General features: G+C 44.5%; 1 protein-coding gene across 1 annotated transcript; it reads left to right on the top strand.

The window, feature by feature from the left end:
• On the top strand, positions 1 to 15,939 carry Gpr15lg (G protein-coupled receptor 15 ligand). The gene is made up of 5 exons (XM_026397014.2): positions 1 to 158; positions 5,795 to 5,841; positions 8,204 to 8,488; positions 10,355 to 10,429; positions 15,373 to 15,939. The coding sequence occupies exons 3-5, from the start codon at positions 8,419 to 8,421 to the stop codon at positions 15,456 to 15,458; spliced, it is 231 nt and encodes a 76-aa protein (XP_026252799.1). The 5' UTR covers positions 1 to 158; positions 5,795 to 5,841; positions 8,204 to 8,418; the 3' UTR covers positions 15,459 to 15,939.
• The last annotated feature ends 940 nt before the right edge of the window (positions 15,940 to 16,879 follow it).

A 16,879-nucleotide genomic window follows, 5' to 3' on the forward strand; every position in this document is an offset into this window, starting at 1 on the left:
CTTGTACCTCATCTGTCTCTATTTTGCTATCGCAGCTTCTTAACCCTTATTTCTTATGTGACTTGACAAGTTTCTTAACCTTTCTTTGTTTAGTTTTTCTCTGTTAAATGAAGGTAAAGCCTGCCTCACAGAGTTAAGGTTAAATGTGCACACACTTGGTAAGTATTGTATAATTATTAATGGCTGATGCTGGTTTGTTAGTTTGGGAAACAAAAATTATAAATTATAAAAATTATAGATGCCAAATTTCCCTTTCCCCATCCAATATCAATGTAATTTTAAAGTGAGATATCAAAGGGCCTATTGTCTTTAGTCACAATTTAGAACGTAAGTTTACATCCTTATTTTAAAATCCAGATGGTTTAATTTCAACAATGATAGCAGGCAAAAATTGATGTAGAATGTAATGTTGTTGTTTTTTTAATTTAGCGGCTTAGTATTTTATTACAGTACTTTTTGTAACTTTATCAAGACAGTGAAGACTATATAAAATAGAAAAGTGAGTGATATAAAATGTGATTATATATCATAGCTCTAAAATGATAACTAAAAAAAAATCTGGCTTCTTTACTCCTGTTAACATGCAGAGTTCATTTCCCCTCATCCACAGGGAAGAGTATATAGACCTGAAAATTGATAGGCTTTAGGCAGAAAAATAAAATTAGCATTTTACATTTTCAGACATGTCTTTTGAAGTGTTAAAGGATAACTGAGATCTGTGGTTTAAAAGTCACACAAAATATAAAGCCCTTTTGGTTGCTTGAAGGGTGTCTAATGAGCATTCAGTGGGAAGACATGAGTGTTATGAATAAAGTAACTGCCTTCTGAAGCATAGCAGCCCCACATAAACAGCCACAGTCCCGGCCACTGGATGAGTGTCTTGGCAGTGAGCACTATTAAAATGACATAAAGATTCAGAGGAAATTTTCACAAGAAAATACAAACAAGCTAGCCACGCCCGATTACCTATACACATGTTGACTAGGCCAGTTTCAGCAGGGCAGAATGCCTCCCAAACAGGAATTTACTGGTGGGCAGTAACCAGGTGGGATTTACTGTTAGAAGACAGCTGGCCCTGTTGACCTTTGGGAACGAAGTGTTGGAGACAGAAACGATGTAAGGTGGGGAATCTCATGCCCTAATAGAACACTGGTAATCTTCACCCGAGTCATCCTTGAGAGATCAACATTTATTAGGCACTCTATTAAGTAATAGTAAACCATGGAAAATAGCAACAAATGATTCCATGAATCAAGGCAAAGTCATTGAGAAACTAAAAAAGGATTATTTGGAAAATTGCAACAGGACAGAGGAAGAGGCAAATGTGCCAAGAACCCTTGGGAACATTATGTGTCAATATACAGCACAGAAGGGAAGGGTTGATGCTTGGGAAGGGGAATCGTGGCCAGGCCCTACGTGCAGCATGATAGGTCGTGTCCTGACCTACTTCACAGACAGCTTATCTCCTAAAGGACCCTGACCAAATTCTGTTATTAACTGCTGATTCTGGTTTATTAGTTTGTTTCCAAATTTCCCTTTGATGCCAAATTTCCCTTTCCCCATCCAGTATCAATGTAATTTTAAAGTGAAATATCAAAGGGCCTATTGTCTTTAGTCACATTTTTAGAACCAAAGTTTACATCCTTATTTTAAAATTACCCCTTCCCAAGGACTCTGACTAAATTCTGTTTGTGCTTGAAAATGCCCTCCAAGACTGCTTATACATAAGCTCAAGTCGATTAGTGTCACCCGCAGAAATCACCTGCCTCATTTAAATAGAGCAGTCAAAACTGGAAAAATGATATTTTTCACTGTGGTAAATTGTCAGGGGAAACTCTGTCTTTGGTTAGAAAATGGAGAGTTGTGTATCTTTTTCAGTATAATATAGCTGCCGTTAAGTAAATTTTGTAAAAAGGAAAGTACATATGGAGAGAAAGTAAAAAATCATTAAAACATTATAACATCTCAGATTTGCTGGGCAAGGTAGCACCAGCAAATACCAGCAGCTCAGGAGGCTGAAGCAGGAGAATTGCAAGTTTAAAGCCAGCCTTGGCAGAAGCAAGACACTAAGCAACTCAGTGAGACCTTGTGTCTAAATAAAGTAAAAGACAAACTAGGGCTGGGGATGTGGCTCAGTGGTTGAGTGGCCCTGAGTTCAATCCCTGGTATCCCCACCACCACCACCAAAAGAAAAATTTCAGAGTTGAGCTTATGGAAAGATCCAGGAAAACAAAATGTTGCTCCACTGTGACACTGGACCCAGAGCCTTCAAGGCCCTACCCTTATTCCTCCAGCGGAGTAGAAGTTTGCCGAAAAGCTACACAGTTCAAGCTGCACTACACACATCTACCGCCCCTGCCTGCTGCCCCCACACCTGCTGTGGGGGTGAGAATAGGAAACAAAGCAACACTTCTGGGAAGCCTGCTGCCAAATAATACAGCATTAGAACAGTCACTGACAAAAAGGGTCCATTCCAAACCTTGCTATTGTCCAGCCCCAAGTGCTGGCAGAAGCAGAAAACCTTGGCACCCAAGCTCCTGTCTGCACACCCTCCCTTCTGCTGGGCTATTGCAATTGGTGCCCTTGTCCTCTCACCTTTCTCCATCAAATAATTGGATTGGCATCAATTATTCAGACCTGAATTTCAGTGTGTGCACACATATGTGCCCCACACACTTTTCCTTTTAACTGTGACAAGGAAGTCATTCCCCACAAAGAAGTATCAGATATCCTTGAGCACAAGTAGGTGGTTGAGTATTTTCTGGAGACAGGTTTTCATTGAAAAAGGGAGTGAGATCCAGCATTTCCACTTCTGGGTATATATCCTAAAAACTTGAAATCAGTATGTCAAAGAGGTATCTTCATACCTATATTCATTGCAACATTATTCACAAGCTAAATGTGTGTCAGTGGATGAAGGGATAAAGAAATTCACACATACAATGGAATATTACTTTGCCTTGAAAAAATCTGTCCTTGCAACAACATGGATGGCCCTAGAAGACATGGTAAAAGAAATAAGCCAGTCAACAAAAGACAAAAGTCATATGTCCTCTTATATGTAAGATCTAAATCAAACTCAGAAACAGAGAATAATGGTATTTATCAGGAACTGGGGAGAGGATAGATGAAGGCATTCTGACTAGGTTGCAGTTAGGAATATTTTAATTAGTTTGATTCAATCATTCCCTCACTGAACCTAATAATTACATACAATCACAATTTGTTGTCAAATAAAATACATTTTTAGCATATTATGAGAGAATTAATTCTTCAGAAAATGTAAATCTAAGTCAATGGTGACTAGAAAAGTTTTTTAAAAAATCAAAATATTTTTAAATCTTGAAATGGTATTGAATCAAAGGAATTAAATAAAATATCACTATAGCATCTCGGGGTCAGAGTGACTATTCAGCATGTTGAAGTCTTTTATCCTGAACTGTTATGATAATAAATATTCTGGGATTGGCAAAAAAGGAGGGAAAATCTCGGCACCCTCCTTTCTGGAAATTGACCACATAATATTACAAAATAAATAAATTTCTCTACAGTCAACATTTTAGTATTCCAGTCTTGTCATCTAAAACATAGTAGCACTCTGGTTAGAGCCTGGGTCATGTGACTGAAAAAGCTGTGCTTTGCACAAGAATAGGGGAGGCAGGGAGACAAAAATTGTCTTATCAGCCTGCTGGTGCCCCATACCAGCCAAAAACATGGGGTGGAGTAAGAGGGAAAAGCCCAAAAGCCCCAGAAGCTAAAGGTTATTTCTATCAGGGAGTCAAAGAATATGGCTTCACAGGTGCTCCAACACCAATATGGAGTGGCCACGGAAGAATGGAAAAGCCAATCAATGCTTTCTAGTCTCCCCACAAGCCTTTGTGATATGGTGGAAATCACGATGTTCCACCTGTAGGTGGCCACCAAGGCCAGGCAGAATAACCCCACAGCAAAGGCTATAGGTGGACAGGGTTAGGGGGAAGGGAGATGTGAATAACAGTGGGAAGATTTAAAGCTCCAGTGAAAGCAAAGGGATCAGCAAGGGGCCAGATGCCTCATTCACCAGCCTTGACCACACAGCAGGGGATGCCCAGAGGCAAGCAAAACCCAGTAGATTGGAGGTTATGAGGAAGTTCAGATTCACTGTAAAAAGTAGAGGACAGTCTTTCAGGGGGGTGTGGAGCACAATATGGGGTGGAGTGTAAGCTAAACATCCATGTTGTAGGTTATTTCCTGGAACTCAGGGGAGAACCACGGTTTTGTCATACACAGACCTGGCTGCAGTTCAGAAATTCCCAAGACCTTTTTTGCAAAGTGAAGGGAAACTTCATTTTCCTTAAGACAAAATAGAAGCTCCTGCCTCCCTCAAACAGGAAGGAAATTCAGTGGGAGGACAAGCAAAGGATAGTGTCCAGGACCTAGTCCCACCCTCCCTTCAGAGCCGATCTGCAGTTTGCAAGGCAAATAAAAGAAGGAGAGTAAACTCTGGTCCATTATAGGATCCATAAAACACTTGGATGGAGAGTGTTTCACTCGAAACTGCAGTGTAGGACACGGAGCAAAAAATGCTCTAACCGTAAAGGGTGGGAACATTACAGGCAGCGTCCTCACTGGTCTTAGAAATGGCAAATTTGCCTTGAACTGTTTTCCTTCCTTGTAAGATCTCTAGAATTTTAAGTGCTTGTCTGGAGACTTCTTTCTCAGGAAGGCTGACAAATTTTCAAAATCATCTTTGGAAATCATTCAAAGCGTCAAATTTGAGTAGCTTTTTGGTACCTAAACTGCATGTGCTTAAAACTAGCAGGTGTTCCCGTTAAAATGCTTCTCATTTTCACCTCTCCCAGCTCGACATGAGATTCTGAATATTCTAAAAAGCCAGAGGTGTTTCTTCCTTTTTAAAAATAAGAAGTTGACAGCTATCTTTGAAATGTTAATAGCAGGTGAAAATCTGTGAACATCGATTGTCCCTGAGGAATGGGGTCGAGCATGGAATTTACACTTCATACTCGGTGTTATTTAAATTAATGTGGGCCTGGATTGCTTCAATAATTTTCTGTGAGCCTTTAGAAAGCAGAATTCTGACAAATGAGTCCCTTTTTCCACTAAAATGTACGGTCCCAGAGAAACCTGCAAATCTGTGACTGGTATGTGTGAGTGTATGAGGACTAGAACCCCTGAAGATAACTGATTTCTCCTGCCCTTAGTGGACAGTGCCCTTAGCATTCTGTTCTGTAAGGAGGAAAAAACCTGTGGTATGAACCCGAAGTCTATTTCCAATTCCATAGCTGAATGGCTGCCAAATACTAGGAAAGTTATCCAAATCCCAGTTTAGCTGGTCAGTAGGTTACAGACAAATCTCTTCACTTGCCTAAAAGTCCACTCCAAATTTATGTACTCCCCAAAAGATTAGAGTTCATGTTTAGGAGTTGGCCTTAAATTCTTGGCTGCCCCCTCTGCCAGCTGGACTGTTCCCTTCCCCTCTAATGATGGTTTGCCAAAAACAACAAGGGACTCTTCCAGTAGTACCTGTTACAACAGGTGACAATATAAGTGGCAGCCCAAGGTATGCGCCTACTCAGGGAACTCGGTGGCAGCACTCCCAAAAAACCCCAGATAAAATATGAAATTAGTAAAATAGTAGTACTATCCTTAATGTGGATCATGGATATAGTCCTGATCTTAGGAATCACCGTTAGGAAACTGGCAGTTTATTGCAATCTAAGTAAGAATAGAGTGTTGGCAGGCACATGCATCCTCAAGAGAAGTCCCACCTTCTGACTCTCTCTTCTTCCAACAGTGGCTGCCCCCAGTATCTCCTAGACACCAGCACTGGTTCTGCCCCTGGTAAATTCTCAGGTTCTTCCTGCTGGAACCCCATGGCATGGCTACTGCACATTCAGCACAGCCATCAGAATTCAGATAACAGGCCACAAAGGGAATCAGGCTGGGGCTGGGGTGGGTAACTAACAAGGATGAGGTCTAGTTCGTAAACTTAACTGCCCCAACCAGTTTCTTTGTGTGGATTGACTTTAAAGCTTTGCAAACATATAAAAGCATACCGGATGGCTGCCAAAATTGCCCCTAGCCATTGACTTGCCCGTTGAGCTGTTAAGCATGTGGATTAAATTGCTTCTCTAATCTGCAGCAAATGAGAAGGAACAGGGAATAGAAGGGCCATAGATTAGGCTCCAAGAGCAGGTAATCATCTGACTTGGCTGCCAGGAACCAGGGAGATCCTGGAGATTTGAACAGATGATGCCATCTTCCCACATGCCTTTCTAGTCTGGGAATCACCATCATTTCCTTAGTTAGAAGGACATGATTCTTAAGACAAAGGACAGATGGCCATCCCATTCCAAGCATAAACGCAAATATGTGTGTGCACTCATGCCAGCTATGTGTATGTCTTCACTTGCTGGCTTCCAGAAAGGAGCTCCTGCAGGCTGGCCCATCTTCTCTCCAGCCACACAAAATTTATATTGCTTCTTCAGCCTGGGACAGCCTCTTCCCTCCCCACCCCGACCCCATGCTCAACAGGAAACCCCCTCGGACACATTTTCAGTTTACTGTTATTCCTCAGGGATCCTGCTGTCCATTCACCAGGCCCTGTATCACCATAGTCTCTGCATCTGGGGGAAAGAGCATGCTAAGAGGTAACAGTCACAGCTTATGTGACCACTGCTGTTCTAGGTGTCATTGATGATTCACAAGGAGGAAACTCAAGCTGGATCTGGAAGGACAGGCAGGATCTGGTTCAGGAGTAGGGGCTAGAGTACAGCCCAGGCAGAGGCTTGGCAAAGTGCATAAGAGACACCCACTCACTGTATGTTATAGGTGCAGGGGCACCCAACTCTATCTTTTTAGGGGTCTGGGGGTACTGGGGATTGAACTCAGAGGAACTCAACCACTGAGCCACATCCCCATCCCTGTTTTGAATTTTATTTAGAGACAGGGTCTCACTGACTTGTTTAGTGCCTTGCTGTTGCTGAGGCTGGCTTTGAATTCACAATTCTCCTGCCTCAGCCTCTGGAGCACTGGAATTATAGGTATATGCTACCATACTGGCAGCACCCAACTTGCCCCTTAATGCCAGGGTCTTGCATATGCTCAGGCAACCATGCACCATTATTAAAGGGACATCAAGAGACCATTCCTGATGGAAAAGGAACTCAAAGCGTTCACACCATCAGTCTCTCCCCAGATGAAAGACCCCTATACCTCCCCTTTTCATACCTTAGCCAATCCAACACCTCACCTCTAGCAGCCCACCATGACCTGACCCATCATGCTAGCCCGCCCCCATCCCACTTCCCACTCAATCTAGCCCATCTCTACAAAACTGCCTCCTCCCCAACTCTCTCACTGTACAATATCCCTCACTAGCCTTTGTCATGGACAGCACTTAGGATCCAGTGTGGCAGTCACCTATCTGCATGGCTGCCTCCACCAAAGAAGTCACCTGAGGCCAGACACAGTGTCTCTGTGTTCCTGAGGCCCAAAATGTGGCCCAGCTGGAGGTACATGTCCAGTGAATGGGTAACTACTGAGCCTCCGGCACCCATGGCCAACGTCCACATGCCAATCCTGGTTGGATGTTTCCCTCCTCCATGCCTTTCAGGCTAGCCCTATACCTGAAGTACCCTTTCATTTTATCACCATATGAAACAACTATCCAGCACCTGAATAATTTAACAATAGTGCAACTACTCCTTGGTTTTTTGTTTTTTGTTTTTTGGTTGGGGGGCACTGGAAATGGAACTCAGAGGCATTCAGCCACTGAGCCACATCCCCAGCCCTATTTTGTATTTTATTTAGAAACAGGGTCTCACTAATTGCTTAGAGCCTCACTAAAGTTGCTGCGGATGGCTTTGAACTCTCAATCGCTGTGCCCATTTTACAGCTGGATGCATACTCAGAGACATTTAACAACAAGTTCAAGGTCACACTGCTGATAAAGGAAAGAGTAAGGATTCAAACCCAGGTTATTTGGCCACCCCTGAGGCATTGCAAAGGGTTTTATGGTCCTTATCCCAGCTTCATCTGAGGAATGAGCAGGAAGACGTGCATATGATTATTCCAGATACTAAAAGTTAATGTTCAACCCTAGGAAGTGGCTCTCCCCTTATAGCAGGAGTTTCCTGCTCTGACCACTGAAGCCAGATCAGGGAGCTCAGGGGCTAGGCATTTACAGTTGTCTGTGTTACAGGTCATTAAATGCTCCTGACTTCTCAAAAAGCAGATAGTTTTCCTCTTGGGAGGAGCTGATTGTACTCTTCAGGACTTTCAGCGCTGCTGGTGCCCTGCCCATTGGGAAACGCCTCTCCCTGTCACTCTCTATAAATGCCGTAGTGGCCCTGAGGGAAGCCTTCTGCAGCACAGCTCCAGCTCCGGCTGAAGACTTGAGACTCCAGTCACCTCACCATGAGGCTTCTAATACTTTCCAGCCTGTTCTGTATCCTGCTTCTCTGTTTCTCCATCTTCTCCTCAGAAGGTAGGGCTGCCCCCCTGGGGTGCTAGTACCTGAGCTACTACCTGAATTCTAGTTTCTAGGAAGTTTCCAAACAGGAACTGTTGGAGATCAGGCTTTGGCAGGCAGTCCTGCACAAGACAGGCTCTTGCTCCTGAATCCATGCAGTGCCTCTCTCCACAGTTAGCACCAAACAGGTGGCTTTGGGGCTTCAGGACCTACAATCTTCATCAATAGCTCCAACTCCCCCAAAAGAGACAGCCTAGGTGAAGCATCGCGCTTACCTGCAAGCCCAAGACCTCTCAGCTAGATTGCTCCACGTGCGTCCAACCTGTCTAGAAAATCTGGAGCCACTCTGTTGGATCTGTAGCATGGCTGGGACAGAGTGAATTAGTGCTGAATGAATAATTAATTAGTTGACTATCTGAATTTGAACATCCCAAACATCTTGCACAGGCAGATGGGATGAGGGTATGTATGAAATGGGGATAGATATGGGGTATGTTTATACATGTTCAGAAGTGGGGAGCATGGTCTTTCCACCCTTGTGGATGTGACTATTTAGCTCCCCTGCCTTTCTTCATTTAGATAGCTGAATATTTGGGGCTTTTTCTCTTACCTAACACTCTAGAAACTACCAACTTTTTTTTTTGTCTCAATGGTTATGGTTATTTCAACATTTATTAGAGCCAGGGATGTAGAAATAGATAAAGGAGAGAAAAACACCCACGATTTCATGATTCAAGAATAACCATGTTCTGGCCATGAATGGTGGTGCACACATATAATCCCTGCAGCCTGGGAGGCTGAGGCAGGAGGATTGAGAGTTCAAAGCTAGCCTCAGCAACTTAATGAAGCACTGAGCAACTCAGTGAGACCCTGTCTCTAAATAAAATACAAAATAGGAGGCTGGGGATGTGGCTCAGTGGTCGAGTGCCCCTGAATTCAATCCCCTGTATCAAAAAAAAAAAAAAAAGGTATAACCATTTCAATATTCTGTTTCTTTTCAGTCTTATGTGCATCATTTAAAAAAATTGCTAATGTCTCTATATGGTCAATATTTTGTCTTATTGTATTATAAAAACCTCACTGTTTATTAAGACTTTAAACAATCTATATGTGATGTTACTTCACCGGGAAAAAGCTTAAACCTTTAAAATACAAAACTCAGAAACGTATGAATGAGCAAACATGAAAACTGTGGCTGAACCACAGTGGAGAAATAACAGAAAACATAGCTGATGGCATTTGTTATAAATGATGGCCTTCAAGCCTTCAACTTAAAATCCTATTTCTGACATAAGCAGAAATATATTTTTGGATATCTTAGAGGTCAGCAATGCTACTCTAATGGCAACTCAATAAGGATGAATATATTTCTCCATAAAGCTTCCTATTATTCCATTTAGGACTATCTATGTCAGATCCCAAAAGTGACATTATTTTCAATATATAATATAATATTCTCACGTATAATTTGCCATCAAGTGAGTGAGGTAGCACAAATTTATGTGCTCAGACATTTAGATGGTTCAAAATGTTGCACTGTAGTAAGTATATGTAAAAGAAAAAAATGTGTATATAAAATATTTCCTATACTTAGGATTCTTAGGCTAGATTGCCAGGGGAGACTGTGTGGAAGGGCATGGACATTTCTGGGCCACAGAATGGTTCTTCGGACAGGAAAATGAGGAGGACATATTCTGAGGGCATAGTCATCTTCCAACATTGACTTTATTATTTCTGAAAATACAACAAAGTTCACCCTTTCCCTCACATAGCCTGGCTCATCCTGGGTTTCCTGAACCTGGGTCTCCCTGCACAGAACCACCCCAGGGTACCCCCAAGTGCACTAAAGGAGTGTCTGTGCTTTTTTGTATCCACCCTCAGGGAAAAGGCATCCTGCCAAGTCCTGGAAACTCTGCTGCCACAGAGTTCCTGCTCTTAACCTGACAACCCAGAAAGGTAAGTGCTCATACCTGCTCCATCTGGGGATAGGGAATAGCTCCAGTGGGTCACGGAACAGGCCAGACACGTTGATCAGCCCCCACCTGAGCCTGGTGTGAGGCCCTGGTACAGAGGGGGCCACCAACAGGTATGATCTTTGCCTCCTAGAGCTTAGAGGGAACAAATTAACCATTTCAAACGGAACACATTCTATCAAGGAAAAGCAAGACGCAATTAAGAGATGGCATGGGGGTGTACCTGTCCCTTGGATGGGAGGTGTCAGAGGAAGTGAGATTTATGAGACCCCATGAAAGGCCAGGAACCCTGCCTCAGACCATGGAGGTTGACGGTCCAGAAAGAGGCAGCAGCGGCATTGAAGGCCTGGAGTGGGCTAGAAGAAGACATAGAACACAAAAAGGAGCTGGGGCGGGGGGGCAAAGGTGCTTATGGAATCTACACACCAAGAGTGCCTGACTGCAGCCATGTGGACCTGACGTACAGGCCAGCAGTGCAAGCCACCTGCGGGTGGATGGGGCATGCAGGTGCCAGGAGCTTCAGCCTTGAGGGGCACATTGCAGCCCCCAAAGATGCAGGCTGCCAATATCCAGGCTCCATTCCTAGGCACCCAGATGGAGGCACCCAAATGGGCTCTGTGCTCAGGGTGAGGCCTGGAAGAGCAGATCTAGGGCCCATTCTAGGGCCCATGCTTTGACTCAATACCCTCCCCCATAGAGTCCAAGGAGGCCCCAGCCCTTTCTGCTTCTCTAAGCCCCTAAAGCCCATGACTAACACTAGAGCCTCATGCCTATCTTAGCAACCAAGAGTCCCACCCACCCAAAGGGAAGCTCAGATATGGATTGGAGTGTGTGGGGGTATGAGACAGGACAGCTCCAACCTCAGGCTACTTCTCTCCAGGCGCTGACAACCCCTTCTTTCCAGCTGGCATCACACCCATCTGGGGCTGGGTAAAAATAATCAGTTCTCACACGCACACCTCGCACATTGCAAAACCGCAAAGAGAATGTGAGGCATCTGCCCAGGCAAGGTGAAGGGTGAGCACAGGCTCACTGTAACTCTGCTCCCCCAGGCCTGCTGGGGAGGAACACTTCTGTGAGTTGCAAACCTAGGCCCCTCTCACACCTCCCCAGCATGGGATGCTCAGAAGCTGTCAAGAATAGACCGTTGAGGGGTGGTGTTGTGCCCACTCACACCCATACTTACACACTACACGTACAGAGGCACGCAGACACATACACAAAAACACAGACATACATACTACACACACATATATGCACACTACATACACATGTACATGTGCCACACATTACACACCCAGATACACACAAACTCATACACACACACACACACACACACACACACACATGTACATATACAAGTACACACAGTTCATAGGAAACATGGCCAGGTTCACCCTTTGTACACAGTACAAAAGTAGTCTCTTTGTTAATCATATAACACTTTGGAAAAATAACCTAGGGCTGTGACTTCTAAGTTGAGACTGAATTTCTTCAGGTATAGATTTAATTTCCACTGTAGAAACATATAAACAACTTTTAAACATATTGAAACATATTTCCAGGTCCTTACCATGTGATCGCATTTAAATCCTTGCTACCATCCTAGGGAGGTCTTGTCACCATTGTATAGATTGGAAAACTGTGAGGCCCAGTAGGAAACTGGGCAGAGCCAAAAGCCAGGCTCTGTGCACCTCTTTCCACTACAGTTACCTGTCTCTTCCTGGGAGGGAAAGTCTCCTGTAGCATGGGTTGGACGACACGGCACGCCAAGCTGGACCGCAGACTTCTTAGATGAAAAGTGCCATCCCGGTTGGGATCTCAGCTCCCCATCTACTAGATCCATGTCCTTGAGCAAGTTCCCAGCCTTGCTAAGCCTCAGTCACCTTCCCTGTGAAAAGGTATGATAGGTGAATCTGCATGGGGCTGCAGTGAGGAGTCAGTGGGGCACTTGGCATCAAGCCTGACTCCCCCCAACCCCCACTGTTACCATGGAGTTAGGCTGGACCCTGCTGCTTCCCCTGGGGCAGGAGAGCGATGATTCCCATGCCAAACACCAAAGCTCACGCATTCTTGCCCAGGCTTGAGGGTTCCACCCATTATCTTCCGGGACCAACACTGGGATTGAGAGAAAAGGAGGGAGAAAAATGAATCAGGGTGTTGTGTAACTGAGAGCAGGATTTTGGGGTGTGTCAGGTTCCTGGAATCTGGCCTCATGGAATCCAGCACATGGACATATGAAAGCGCCTGTGCCTCCATCTGCAGTCAAGAAATTCATACAGGGCTGCCAGCACCAGCTGTGACCCACACCTGGATGGCAGTTGCTCCTCATTCTAAAGCCTTCTCTGGGCACTACTTTATATCTAAGTGCTACGTGAAACTCACAGCAGTGACGAGATATGGAAGGCCCAGGACTCTGGGTTAAGGCAAAAACCATCTCCAAAAATTAATGTGAAAAAAAATGGTGGATTTGATGAATTGACTCCATTTACCAATTTCCCGATAAATAGTCTTTCTTAAAGATTTACAAAGTTAGAGCAATCTATATAGCAGCATTGTCATAATATTTTTTTAAAACGAAACATTCAATATTCTAACTCTGTTGGCTTGAAGGGGCATCAGGCACTGGCCCTGAGATGCAAAGCTGTTCTGGTTTAAGCTAGGGTCAACCGATGGCTGCTTAGGACCTGGGGTGCCCTGTGGCAAGACTTGAGAGATTGCCCAGATACTGGGAGTCCCATGCTCCTCTCTGCTTCAAAGTTCAGCAAAATGATTCAACCCACAGTGGAAGACTCATGGTGGATGGGGTATAGAGAGATTCCTCCCTTACCATGCAGTTGTCTCTGTCTTTAGGAAGGACCTCAGACAGGAGGGACAAAGATTGCCCACTGAGAAACACATGTGGTGGCTTCAGGGTTTCAACAACAGTACCAGAATAGACATGAGGACCTAGAAGTAGAGACCTTGGAGGAGGTGGACAGAGCCCTCAGCCCCGGAGACCCACTAGAGGGACTGCAAATCTGTGGTCTTGCTTCCTGTAATGATGTCCATTAACTGTAACTGCCTTAAAAACACCCCCAACTTGAGTGACCCAAAGCAGTAAGTTGTTGTTATTTTCCCTGTGACTGCAGGTCAGCTAAGCATTCCTTCTAGTCTCGGCTAGTCTTGTTCATTCTTCTAAGGTTTAGAGAGGCAGCTTTGTGGATGTTGGCTGGACTTCCTTCATGTGTTTGTGGGGTGAATAGCTGTTAGTTTAGGAGAGTCTTGTTGTAACAACTGGATTTGCTTCCACATGGTCTTTCTTCATTCAGACTAGCCCAGACTGTTCACAAGAAGACTACAGGGATCCACCATTTGGGAATGGGAACATGGAGGCTTCCTCAAGTGGAGGCTCAGAAATCACCCACCTTCATGTCCCCCCCCCCCCGTGCTATTGGCCAAAACAAGTCACAAGACCAGCCCAGATCTTAGGAACAGGGAAATAGATCCTATACTTTGATGGGAGAAGTTGCAAGAGAAAGGCGGAGAATGACCACCTATTCCCAATCAATCAATTGTGATGTCTATTGTAGAACCCAACAACGACACTTGGGATCTACAGGTGGGGACAGAGCACAGAGAGGGAGGCAGTGGTCAGGACATCATGGGCCATCAGAAATGCTGGTGGAAATACTCATGACAATGAGTGTCAATGGAAAAGAATAAGTTATGTATGTTCATGATGATCACCACAGAAAGGTGAAAGTAATTTCAAGTAGGAAGTAAAAAAAATGGAAAGAAAATCACACCAATGTTAGCACTTACTTATGATTAACACATGAGGTTGTGGATGAATTATGAGAATTAAACTTATTTTTTACATAGCAAGTGCTTATATAGCAGTTACTAGTTGTCATATTTACATCTGCTAACACATCTAATCCTCACAATAATCCTAAAAGTCAGATGCTTTTACTATCCTTATTTTCACCCATGAGGGATCAAAACCCAGATAAGTTATGTAACTTACTAAAGGTTACACATCTAGTAAGTAAATGGTACAGCTGGGCTTTGAGTCCAAATAATTTAGCTCCAGATTCTGTTATTAACTTTCATACGACAGTGCATGTAATAGTAATCTGGAATCAAGAGAGAAAGAAGAATCTCATTACCATAACTTAAGAACATTTCTCATTCATGTTTTCTTTGTTATTATTATGCAAAAAAGATTTGCCTGGTTTTGTTTTTATTGTACTTCACTTTGAAAATCTTTAATATTAACCATAATCAGCATTTCTCTTTATGTTGCTACACATTTTTTATAACCTCGGGGTTTCTATCATCATGAGGTATCATCACTAATTATCCATAAAGATCACAGGATACACAATTAGCAGCATTTTTTCTGCTATTAAAAATAATATGAAGAATAGTTTAATGCAAGCAGTATTTCCTTTCTTGTGGACTGTCCTCCTGTAAATGGGACTGGTTTGCCAAATGATGTAAATGCAGCTCTGGAACACATGTGGCCTAGCACTTGCTGCCTGGGAGGAGACAGTCTGGGGGTCCAAGGGCTGCACATCCATGTGGCAAGCCCTCGGGCCACAGCCTTCACAAACAGGCCTCCTGGACCCAAGTCAACTCAAGTGTGCTCTGCCTGGGATAAGTCACCTTCTCTCCACCTTCTGCCAGTAAATCAGAGTTCCCCAGACTCCCCCAACATGACCGAAACCATCTGGCGTAGTCATGTTGGCCATGAAGGGCCCTTTCTGGGCCTCCCGCGAGGAGGGGAAGGTCTGATTCTTTGCTTTGATTTTTTTTAAAAAAGTTTTGTACTTGAGAATGAGTCTTAATTATGTTTTTCTCTTTCTTTCTCTCCCTGCCCTACCTTTGCTCCCCACTATCTGTCTTCCTGTCCTCATGCCTCTACCCATTGCTCCTCCCCAGGAAACCGCATGAGGCTCTGCAGAGTGTGCAAGCTCAAGCCAATGTCACAGTCTTGGGTGGTGCCTGGGGCTCTCCCGCAGGTGTAGTGCTCCCAGAGCCAGGCTCCATACAGCTGAGATTCTTGTTCTCAGCACCAGAAACACCAGAACCCTTGGTCTGCCCCTCTTAGCAAGTGAGCAGTGATGTTGGAGAATGTCATCTAAGGCATCAAGGGCCCTGGGGAAGGTTCTGGAACTCCAGGTCCTGGTCCCAATCCTGCCACAGTCTGCAGAGCTATTGTGAGCCAGGCCCAACCCCCATGACTTCAACCCCAGGAGGTCCCTTTAGTGCAGATAGTTGAGGATTTCACCATGACCTGTGGCACCTAGGGTTCCAGAAGCTTCTAAGTCTACTAGAATTCAGCATAATAAGACCGAAGGGTTGTCAATGAAGACTGCAGTGACTCAGTCATCCTCAAATATACCCCAATCCTGGCATTTAGCCACCAGCATCCAGTGACCCCCGAAGGAACCACTCGCTAACTTTCAGACATGATTCTACTGGAAAGAAGACCCAAATTGATAACAAATAAACAAACAGCTAAAATGCATGACGCATCTTTGTTTTTTTTTGAGAAAGTTGGTGATAGGGCCTGAGACACATCATTCCACTAAAACAAAACCGTCCTAAAGAACATGCAGGCCACCTCTCTATCACAGAACAACTTAGGTTGTGGGCAATAGGGACAGTAACCAGGTTCAACACCCCAAGATGCAAAGCCCAGCCCTGCCCAGGATTTTTCATGCAACTTGAGCACTACAGTTTCTTTTTTTGTATAAATGGAGATCACAGGACCTTCTCAGAGGGCAAGCACACAGGAGTAATGTCGCTGCCTTCCCTGCTACAGTGATCACAAGGCTCAGAGCCGTGGCTCACAGGGGACAGATGGCTCAGGTTTAAGAGGCTTATTTCTCAGTAAAGCTCCCTTCTAATCAGATTCTCAAAGCAAGGTGGGAAGCCCCATCCCCGCATCACCCACAGGCACGGAGGACACGACCAGCCCACCTGATGTGAGGGTGATGGGCACAGGTCCCAGGTGCAGAATGTGGGGACAGCGGTCCCCGAGCACATTACAAGTCTTTATCTTGTCAAGGCCAGGATTTTCCCATCCCTTTCATAGATGCTTCTGGGCTCACTCACTCACACATTCAGCACCCCACTTCTGGGGTTGGCAGTGACTCGGTGCTGGGTTCTCAAGCTCAGAGATAAAGAGGGTCCTTTAACATCAGATAGGCAATCACCACTCCACAAAACTGTGGGCACCAGTGGAAAAATTGCAGGCTGGGTGCAAGAGGGGAGCGAAAAGATGGGAAGCTGACACATGAATTGAGTTAGTGGGACAGAGAATCCAGCTAGAAGAAAAAGCATGGATGTATGAGGTTTGTGTTTGGGGATGAGGAAGATGTGACATGTGTTTACTGGGAGGGTATGTGTGCATGTGATACGGTGCATGCACTATGTGTGGTGT

This window comes from Urocitellus parryii, chromosome 5, assembly GCF_045843805.1.
Source record: "Urocitellus parryii isolate mUroPar1 chromosome 5, mUroPar1.hap1, whole genome shotgun sequence".
NCBI lineage: Eukaryota > Metazoa > Chordata > Mammalia > Rodentia > Sciuridae > Urocitellus > Urocitellus parryii.